Genomic DNA, 10,117 nt, shown 5'->3' with positions numbered 1-10,117 from the left:
CTCACTATAACTAGAGATCACTCCTTTGGCCTCAGTTTCCCATTCAGAAAATGAACAAGTTGGGCAAGAAGGTTCTTAAGGGCCCTTCCAGCTGAAATCATCTTCAGTCCTCTAATTAGTCCTCAGCCCATGGCCCAATCTAGACAGAAAACATGCAAAAGAGAATAGTCCCAGATGGAAGCCAAAAGCCCCAGATCTGGGTCAGGGCCTCCCCCACAGCAACCACGCAGGTTCAGGCATCTAGCAATATCTGACTGGCCTTAAATTCATCCTCTCAGGGCACCACGCTTTACAGTTTGCAACACACGCGGTAGCATGGAGCAGTGCCTACGCACCAGGCTGGACTCTGAGGCCAGACCGCTTGGGTTCAAACTCTAGCGAGCATGCCTCTTACTAGCTCTGTGACCTTGGGCAAGTTTCTTAACCTCTCTGTACCTCAATGTCCTTTCTCGTAAAATCGAAATAATAATAATGCCTCCTTCTGTAGGTTGTTGTAAGAATTAAGTTTTTACATATAAGACATTTGGCAGAGTGTCTTGCACATGGCAGGCACTCAACAGGCATAATTCAATATTAATATTATCACATTCATGCTTTTGTTGGCATCCCATGCCAGCCCCTCGGGGCAGCACGGCTATATCCATTTTACAGACCAACATCCTCTACCTGTAGGATGGAACCCACTTTGGTTTGGACTCAAAGCCCACCTTGTGAGCCACTAGGGTCTTCCATGCTGAGGCCCTATGGGTTTCAACCACTCATCCCCAGAAATGCCCCATGGCACAGGAACACATGCCCTGTTAAAGGCAAGAAACAACACACTCCCGTTCGAAACAGCAGCCACTACGGCAATGGCTCCTCCATCCCAAAGGGAGATACGCTCCCACCTCTACCTATGGCCCCCATCCTGGTTGAGAATTGCTACTTTCAACCACACTTCAGTTCCCTAACAGACTGTGACCTTTCCCACTTCTGAGCCTTTGTCCACCTTGTTCCCTATGTCTATCAATGTGCTGCTGTCCTTCGAGACCTGATACAAAAGGACACTTCCTCCATGGAGCCCTCCCTGATTCTCCAGAGCCAAAACCAACCTGTCATTTCCCTGACTCATGCCCTCGGCCCCTCTCATGTGCCAGCTCCCTCACCTAATTGGGAGCTTCCTAAGGTCAGGGGCCAGGATGAGTTCCCTCAGGGTTCTTAGTGCTCAGCAAAGGCCAGACACAGAGGGGGCATCAGGAAGCAGTGGCTGAAATGACTGGCAGATCAGCAGCAGAGTGGGGTCAAGCACCCAGGTACTGCACTTCCTGCCCAGCTCTCCTCCTCTGCCCAGGAACCCAGACTCACAGCCTGGCCCCGAGTCAGCCTGGACTTAACTGATCACGTCCCAGAGGCTGGGAAGAGAGGTGGTGCTCAGCATGATGGACACAGAGCGGGGCACCCACACCCTGGCCCCAGAGGAACCACAGACAGGCCATGTGAAGGAAACAGGCTTCCCGTCCGCCTCTGGGCCAGCCGGCCTGTCTGCCGTTCCCAGCCAGGCCACCCCAGCTCAGGCCCTGCCCCCTCTTTGTCTTCAGGTCTTTCTGAGTTCCTCAAATATGAAGGCTGGTAGGGCCCCCTGGGTCACCCAGCCCCATCTCCCCACTTCAAAGGTGTGTGGAAGGAGAGGCTCAGAGAGGGGAAAAGCTGCCCACGTCACTGGACAAGCCATGAGCAGTTCACCTGAGACGTCACAATCTTAGGGAAAGCATACTAATGAAAATAAGTAAAATAAAGGTAACTTATCCAGCAGCAGCTTCTAGTTAACTAGCCGCACCTCCCCCAACACAGTCCTCCGCACCGGCATAGCGACTGTGGCATTACTGGCCCACTGGACAGAGGAGGACACTAAGGCTACATCAAGGAGTCGGTCGCTTGCCCTAGTTCACTCTGCTCCTGTGGCAGAGCTGGATTTGAACCCGTCTTGGAGGAAGAGGCAGGTTCCCTCCCTGCTGCTCTTCAATGCCTACCCCTGAAACCTCACACAGGCACACATCACCACAACACGGCCACCACAAACACACGCGTCACCCAAGCAAGGCTTGCTGACAAGACACAGGATACACACACATACAATAACCTGCGTACCCACAGCCCCCAGCACAGGGCCTGGCATACAGCAGGCGCTCAATAAGTGTTTGCAGAATAGATGGATTAATCGATCAAAAGGCCCCTGTGTGCACACAGCCATGTGGCCCCTCGGGCGCCTCACGCTGCCGAACAACACGAACAACACTGCGTCTCGGGAACCACACACTCCAGCAGCTCCCTAAACGCCTCACCTGAGGCATGCTGCGCCGCCCCTCAGGCCTCTGTGTCCCCATCTGTGAAGTGGGATGACAATGCCTACCTCCCGGGGTCATGGTGAGAACTGAGATAAAGCACGTTAAGCACTTAGAGCTCTGCCTGGTATGTAGCATGCACTCTGTAAGTACTGGCCATTCATTATCACTGTCATCGTTGTCACCATCTGTGCTTGTTTCCCCAAAACAGAGAGCGTCTTGAGGTAGGAACTAGGTAGAATTCAGCTGCAGACACCACCCCCCACCCTCAACAGCAGCCTAGCCCTGAGGAGGTGGCAGTAAATGTGGTGGGTGAAGGGCAGAGACAGACATGGGTACCCACACTCCAGCTGTGAGCCCGGGAGAGGAGGGCAGTATATGGGTTTAGGCAGGCACCCCAAGAAGCAAAACTATCCTTCCCCTGCTCCCAGTATAAAAGCTTCCCAGCTCTCCAAGAGCTTGCCTGTTCAGCCCCCACACAGCCCCCCTAAACCCCAGCCCAGTGAGGAGGATCGGCCTAATGAGCCACCCCAGTGCCCACAGTCGAATTGGCAATCAGTTTGCTGCAATTAGATTTCTCAGATCCTGCTGGTGATTGATTCTAAATTACCCTTATTAAAGTCTGGGCTGGTGAGCAGGGAAGGGTGGGCAGGATGTGTGGGGGGACTGGCTGGCCGTGCAAGGGGTACAGAGAGCTCTAGGTGGCCTTGGGCTGAGACAGACCTCGGGTAAAACAGGCTCCTGGCCCATTCCAAAAGCAGGAATTTTTTTTTGAATGTAAAGCCCTAATGAGCATTATCGCCCTCACTGCGGCCCCATCTCAGACAGCTCTGACCCTGAAGGGGCTGGGATAACGAGGTCAGAGAGAAGTCCAGAGTAGCTGAAGGGGCAACTGAACACCTGCTCCACCAGGACCTGGCTGTGTGAGCTCTGGCAGGTGGCATCACATCCTCAAGCCTTCTTCTAAGTGAGGGGAACACCACCAGCCTCTGAGAGTGGTCAGAAGGCTCAACGAGACCACCAAAGGCTAGAGGACCAGGCCATTTCTGGGCTTCAGGATTCCCATCCATGTGTGGCAGGCTGTGGAGCTGACCATCTCTTTAGGGCTCCCCACCTCTGAACTACTATGCAAACATCAATAGTCATCTGCCCAGGGCCAGGGATGGTGTGATGAGCAGAACACCGCCAAGGTGCTCCCAGCTGGGAGTAAAATGGAAAGAACCTGGTGTCACCATGTCCTGGGCTAATGCTGCGAACAGCAAAGTCTCTCTGAGATTCCAGGACTGGAAGAGCCTGAAGAGTCATCAAGTCAGATTCTTAGGCTCCAGACTGGACTGCAGCCTGCCAACAGCTCCAGAGCGCCTCACGCCCCGTGAACTCAGCACCACAAGATCCTGAAAAGTGCTGCTTCTAACCGGGCCCAAACCCTGCCTGCTCCAGGTGGGTGTCTTGACCCAGGTTCTTCCTCTTAGGGTGGACCCCACCCCCAGGGTTCTGCTCTAGGTCATCTGCGATCATTCAGATTTGGTTCCCACACTCTCCAAAAAGCAATTCCTCAGTGAGACCGAGAGAGGGACAGGAAAAGAGCGAAACAGAGGCAGGTAAGTGGAAGAAATCGGTCCTTGCAGGAGCAGCCCGGTCCTCATCAGAAACTCCATTATTTCATGTTGTTCATTCCCAAACGACTCTGAGGCACAGGTATCCCTCAGTCATTTTAAAGAAGTGGAGACTGAGGCTCAGAGAGGTGAAGTACACCTGCCAAGGTCACACAGGAAACTGGTGGAACCAGGATTTCAACCCTAGTCCAGTGGCCTCTTGGGTTCCTGCTCCTTCTACTATCTCAAGCCGCACCCTCAGGTTTGGAGACCCCAAAACAGACAGCACCAAGGCCCAGGTGAGAATCCAGGAATAGGAAGAAGGCAGACGTCAGAAGTTGGAGAACCCTCTCCACCTGGTACAAAAGGCCAGCTGTGCCTCCCACCCACAACAGCCAGGTAGGGCAGAGGCCAGATCATTTGTCAGGGGCTACCCCCACCCCTATCCCCCAGCTGGGCCCTCAGCCATTGCTGCTCAGACTGCCCCTGTAATCATGGCTTCCTGTTTGGCGCTGAGAATAGGCCTGGTCAGTGGGGGAGGGGAGTGGCCTCCCCTCTGGCCAGCGCCTGCACTGGAGGAAGGGGGCCGGAAGTAAAGGCTACCCAGCCTCGTGGAATGTTGGGAGACAGAGAGCCAAGGCGAGGGGGTGGGGTGTCAGTCAACAAACATTTATCCGGCACTGGCCTGATGTTCCCAGGATGTAGTAGACCCTCAGAGGGGACAGTAAGCCAAGCCAGGTGATCGAGAGCCAACCCAGACCTTGCTCTCCACTGGGGTGGGAGTTGGGACGGGTGGGAGCAAGGGGCGGGCTGGGTCTTGGAACAGTTCCTGGCTCCCGCCACCCTGCCCCAGCAGACACAAAATCACAGGGCTGCAAGCAGCTGGGCTGGAGCCCAGAGCCACAGCGCCTCTGGGCCACCCAGACATGGTGGCCGCACCTTGGCACTCAGACTGTAGGCTCGCCCCATGCGGCCCCCTGGCGCCTCCCAGCCCACAGGAACAGGCCTTGGATCCAGCAGAACTCTGCCAGCCTCACAGTCCCTCTCTGTCCCCGCCAACCCACCTCTACAGGAGAGAAAACGAAGCCCCAGCCTGGGCTCCAGAGCTTGCGGTCTGTCCCTCTTCCTTTCTTCCTTCCTTCCTTCACTCATTCATTCATTCAAACCATTCGATTCTGGGCCAGACACAAAGTTGGCCTTGGGGATTCAGCAGAGAACAAGGCGACCGCATAGGCTGCTCCCAGGAGCTCATGGTCTATCGAGAAAGCATTCTGACACTTCTGACTGCTGTGTGACTTCCACCAAGTCACTCCTCCTCTCTGAGCCTCAATCACTCAGGCCAGAGAGAACTTGGGTGCAATGGGGCCAGGACTCAGGGGTGGGGCAGCCTGGACGTAAATCTGAGCACACAACAACTTTCTAAGAGTCAGAGGGGATTAAAGGCAGGCCTGGCCACCCACACAGAGTGAGCCCCCACGACATGTGTCCAGGAGGAATGGTGGCTTTTAGACCCCTCGCATCCTGAGGTTCTAAATATTTCCCCTAGTCGGTGCCATGATCATATGACCCAGACAGGAGCCCTGTCCCCACCACACACACAAAATTTTGTTGACAGCACGGCACAGTTTACAAAACAAGCTCTCCCTCAATCTATGCCCAGCGACGCTTGCAATAGCCCATCTTACAGATGACAGAACCCTGTGAGGTGGTAAAGAAGGATGGGTCAGGCCCTGGGCAAGCCCCTTCCCCCACCTGCAAAGTGTGGCTGTGTCACCACCTCCAAGGCTGGGGTGAGAATTAAATGACAAAAGATATGGGACACACCTGGCACAGAGCCTGGCAAAGAGCAAGCACTTATGCAATAAGAGAAATGCAGGCATAATTTTGGAGGTAGGGAGGCCCTAAGGAGGTGAAGTAACTTGCACAAGATTACACAGCAAGAGGGGATGAAATTAGGACCATAGCCCAGTTCTATTAGCCTGCCAGGTCCTGGCTCAATCCAGCTCTGCCACTTCCCAGCTGTGTGACCTTGAGCAAGTCATTTAACCTCTCTGTGCCTCAGTTTCCTCCTCTGTAAAATGGGAGTTCTAATAATTCTTACCTCCAAAGATTATTGTGAGGATTAAATAGTGGTTCTACTATGAAGCCCTCAGAGGCTTGGAACCTGCCTCCCAAATCACTCCCTCGGCCCCCGCAGGCTGGCAGGATGGACACTTTACCACCTCCCATCCTCAGTTGGCTTCAGCCTTCAGGAATCCTGCTGCAGCCCTTTCAAGAATGACCAATCCCTCTCTCCCAAGCAGTTTTGGGAGAAAGTCTCAGCTCCAATGGGAGGGGCAGGAGGCAGACCTGCAACAGGACCTGGTTTCTGGGGGAAACTCTGTCTCACCCTTCTTCTCTCACTCAGGATGACCCCTCTCATCCACCTCACTGCTGCCCCAGCAGTTCCCAGGCCCAAGCCCAGAGCTGCCCTGCCCAAGTGCTGACCTGGGAACCCCAGGGACCTCCATGCCCCAATCCATGAGGAGCCATTTGTTTTCAAAAGGCCAAACTATTTTTTTCTCCAGCAGAGCTCAACCCCACACCCATCCCCAACACAGGCAACACAGACACTGGATTAGCAGCTGGAGGCACTGTGCTGCTTCCCAGGGAGCAGAAGGCACCAGATTCCAATCCCAACTCTGCCGTGAAGATGTTGTAACCCTGCCAAGAACAGCCGTGTAAGTCAAGTATTTATCCCTAGTTGACAGGTAAGAAAGTCAAGGCTCAGGGCAGGCTACAGCTTGCTCACTGTCACGTGGTGGCCGCTTTTATAGCTTGGCTCAAAACCTCCTCCTCTGGATGCCCTCCCTGACCCTTCCAGGCCCCTCTTGGAAAGACCCCATCTCCGGAGAGCTCACCACGTGCAGGCTGTGCTCAGTCTACCAGAGCAGCTCACTCTGCCGTCACAACATCCCTGTGATGCTGGCACTGTCCCCATTTTACAGATGAGGAAATTGAAACAGAGAACTCCCTTACCCAAAGTCGCACAGCACGTATCTGTCCCCAGAGTCCCTGCCACCTTGGGGGCTAACAGGCAGCAGATCCCTGTGGTGTCCCTGTGTCAGGGCATGACCTGGAAGAGCCCAAGCATCCCCAACTTTTAGAGGACAATCTTGCCCTGGCAAACCAACGTTCACAGTCAACTGGAGTCACTGGAAGGGTGAGGACTAGGGATGTCTTAGATGCTTGAAACGGTGCGGGTGGGGAGGGACAGAAACCACCAGGCCTGGCGGTGGGGCTTCAAAAGAATTACCGCAACTGATTCCCCCTCCCCAGGGTGCCTCACCCTTCTACTCCTCAGCCCCTACCACATTCCCAAACACAGAATGGCAACCTTGAAAAAGAACAAGAAATCAGCATTAGTTGAGTGCTTACTAGGTGCTTACTGTGCTAAGAGCTTTCCGTTCTAACGCCTTTCATTCTCATATTCTCCCCATTTTACAGAGGTGGGAACAAAGGCTCCGCGCCACTTTCACAAGGTCACATGGCCACAAAACAGTTAACTCTCATCACTGGGAGCATTCAAAAAAGACTAAATGACACCTAAAATCCCTTCCAGCCCTGAGCTTCTAAAATAACATTTCCGGGATCACTCCAAGCCTTTCTGGGCAGTGACTTAAGTGTAACAGCTGCAGGGGTCCTGAAGGCAGCTGTCCCTCAGAGTCGGTCACCTGGTCTCTCAGAGGAGAGGACTCCCCTAAGCAGATGCCAAGAGACACGCACACACCCCGACTCACCATTTGCAGCATGAATGAGACCTACTATCCCCACTGAGGTGGCCCTGGAAGCTCTCGCCACACACACTCTTCCCTTTCAAGCTGGTGGGCAGACCTAGGGGTCATCTAGTCCCTCCCCTGCCCTGAGCCAGCCACTGCCCAACCCAGTGATGTCCTTAGAGGACCCACCATGGAGGCCACTCCTGGAGGCATCCCAGTTGGGGCCCTTTGATCTAACTCAGTCCCCCCTGCTGCAGGCATCTCCCTCTCCCTCCAGTGTGGCACCCCTGGCAACTGGGCACCACCCAGAAACCCCTTCTGCTTCCCAGGACAGAAGAGGTAATGTCCCTCCTCCACAGCCTGACCCCTAAGAAGGGAACCCCTCTTCCCCATCTGGAGCCCTGTCCCTCTCTTGGTCCAAGAAAAGCCTGCCAGCCGACTTGCCAGCCACCTTGGCCTCCAGGCCCAAAGTCCCAGGAGATGGCTTTATCTACCACCCAGCACAGGATCTGAACCACACAGTTAATCTCACCTTCAAGTCCAGGGGCACCTGGCCTCACTGAGGCCCTACAGTACACCAGGGAGTGTCAGCTCATATGCTTTCATTTAATTCCCTCCACCGCCTCCTGGGGCACGAATTATTAGCCTTGGTTTATGGAAATAAACCAAGTGACTTGCCCAGGGTCACACAGCTTAGGATCCCTGCTGGGCCTCTAAGTCTAAAGGATTTTGTCCTGAGCCCCTTTTCATTCATTAAACACCAAGCATTTCCTGGGCTCCTTCTAAGCAAGAGCACACGCGTCCTCTCATTTAATCTGAGGAGAGTGTCATTAGCCCCATTTCGCAGAGGGGGAAATGGAGGCGCTGAAAGGTTGAGAGGCTTTGTGGAAGGTCAGACCACAAACCAGTGGCCGTAGCAGGATTTGAACCTAAGGCTGTGTGATTTCAAAGATGGTCTTGCAGAAGTGTAGCTCAGAAGGTGACCCAGCTGCTAGGATGGGCTGGGTCTCTGTCGTTCTCGGGGACCTCTTCTCCTTACCCTGTCTAGGGGAGAGCTGGCGCTGAGGCATCCAGTCACCAGGCAGATACCTGACCTGGCATTCAACACTCATTTACCCTGGGCTCACAGCCCCCAGATGGGTAAGGCTGTGAGTAGCTCATCTGTCTGAGAAGCAACCTCTGAGCCTTAGCCTGTCCTCCTCCCATTTGACAGGCTGGTCAACCGAGACCCAAGGAGACTTGCAGGAGCAGGATGGACACCTGAGGGCTGCCTTAGAGGACTGGGTCCATTTCAGCCTGGGGAATAGGGGACAGGCATAGGAAAGAACCAAAAAGACTGGGCCTAGAAACCCAAAGCTGACTCCCAGTCCAGGGTCCAGACATGTGCCCACGAGGGAACTCACTTGGGACTTTAGTCCCTCGAGGGGCAGGGGCCCCTTCCTCCTTATATCCTCCTCCTCCTGCTCCCCTTGAAGGAGCTGGGACAGAGCTCAACCCCACACAGCTGCTTCAGTCACTCAAGGAGACACTCGAGGGTGACCTCATGCATACACACTCACCTCTACCTGCCCACACTCAGCCCCCCTCGGGGTCATCTGTGCACAGGCATGCACACGCACACACTCTCATGGATCCAAGCACACACCCACCACAGCAGTTTCTCCCCCCAACACACTATATGCAGGCATATAGCCATAGCCAACTGTCTGTCACCCAGCCCTGTCACTGGTACATACCATGTACAATGGGTCACACTCACACAACCACACATATAGGTAAGGACATGGTGGCACCCACCCTTCCCTTTTCCCTGTACCTACCTACCTACCCCACAGGTCCCAGTACCTTTCAGTAAAGTGAGCACACACACACGCGCGCGCGCGCGAGCTCGCGCGCGCGGTCACCCTCATTCACCCCCTCGGGTCACCTTCACATAAGTCACTCTCCACCCCTCCCCCACTCTGGGCCACAAGCGACCCTCGGAGGAACCAAATATACACCCTTCCCCAGTAACGAGAATAGACTCGATGCCTTGAAAGTGGCCATGGTCTGGGCACACCCACGAGCAAAAGCCACATCCACTCCAGACCCAAGACACACCCAGCCCTGACCCCGTGCCCGGCGACCCCCAGACAGCCGTCAGGCCCTCCCCGCGCCCCTCATCCAGAATAGTGAACCCCGCTCCGCCGGCGGGGAGGCAGATTTCCCGGAGCCACTAGGGAGGGGGAGCAGTGCTGGTTCCCGCCCGGCCTCCGTCTAGGGAGGGGTCCCAAAAGGAAGAAAAACGAGGCCCCCCAAATGCCCCCAGCGGCGGGGGTGGCCTTCCCCCACGGATGCCATTGCCATTTCGAGGGGTCGCCCACGGGGAGGGGCTAGGGATGCAGTGGGGGAGGGGACCAAGGGATGGCGCGGGGTCCCGGGCCGAGGGTCCCGGGCCGAGGGT

At 55.1% G+C, this 10,117-nt stretch overlaps 1 protein-coding gene across 1 annotated transcript in view; it reads right to left on the bottom strand.

Annotated features, from left to right (window-relative positions):
- Positions 1–8,946: 8,946 nt before the first annotated feature.
- PUM1 (pumilio RNA binding family member 1) overlaps positions 8,947–10,117 on the bottom strand; it is a 122,037-nt gene continuing 120,866 nt past the window's right edge. Inside the window, exons 23-24 of the mRNA XM_025041390.1 lie at positions 9,078–9,142; positions 8,947–8,970 (exon numbers count right to left, since the gene is read on the bottom strand). Of these exons, the coding sequence (XP_024897158.1) occupies positions 8,947–8,970; positions 9,078–9,142 (89 nt within the window). The remainder of the gene's footprint in view (positions 8,971–9,077; positions 9,143–10,117) is intronic.

Source organism: Pteropus alecto, unplaced genomic scaffold (genome assembly GCF_000325575.1).
Source record: "Pteropus alecto unplaced genomic scaffold, ASM32557v1 scaffold39, whole genome shotgun sequence".
Lineage (NCBI taxonomy): Eukaryota > Metazoa > Chordata > Mammalia > Chiroptera > Pteropodidae > Pteropus > Pteropus alecto.
The sequence above is the reverse complement of the archived record's forward strand: the minus strand, read 5'-3'. Positions and strand labels throughout refer to the sequence as shown.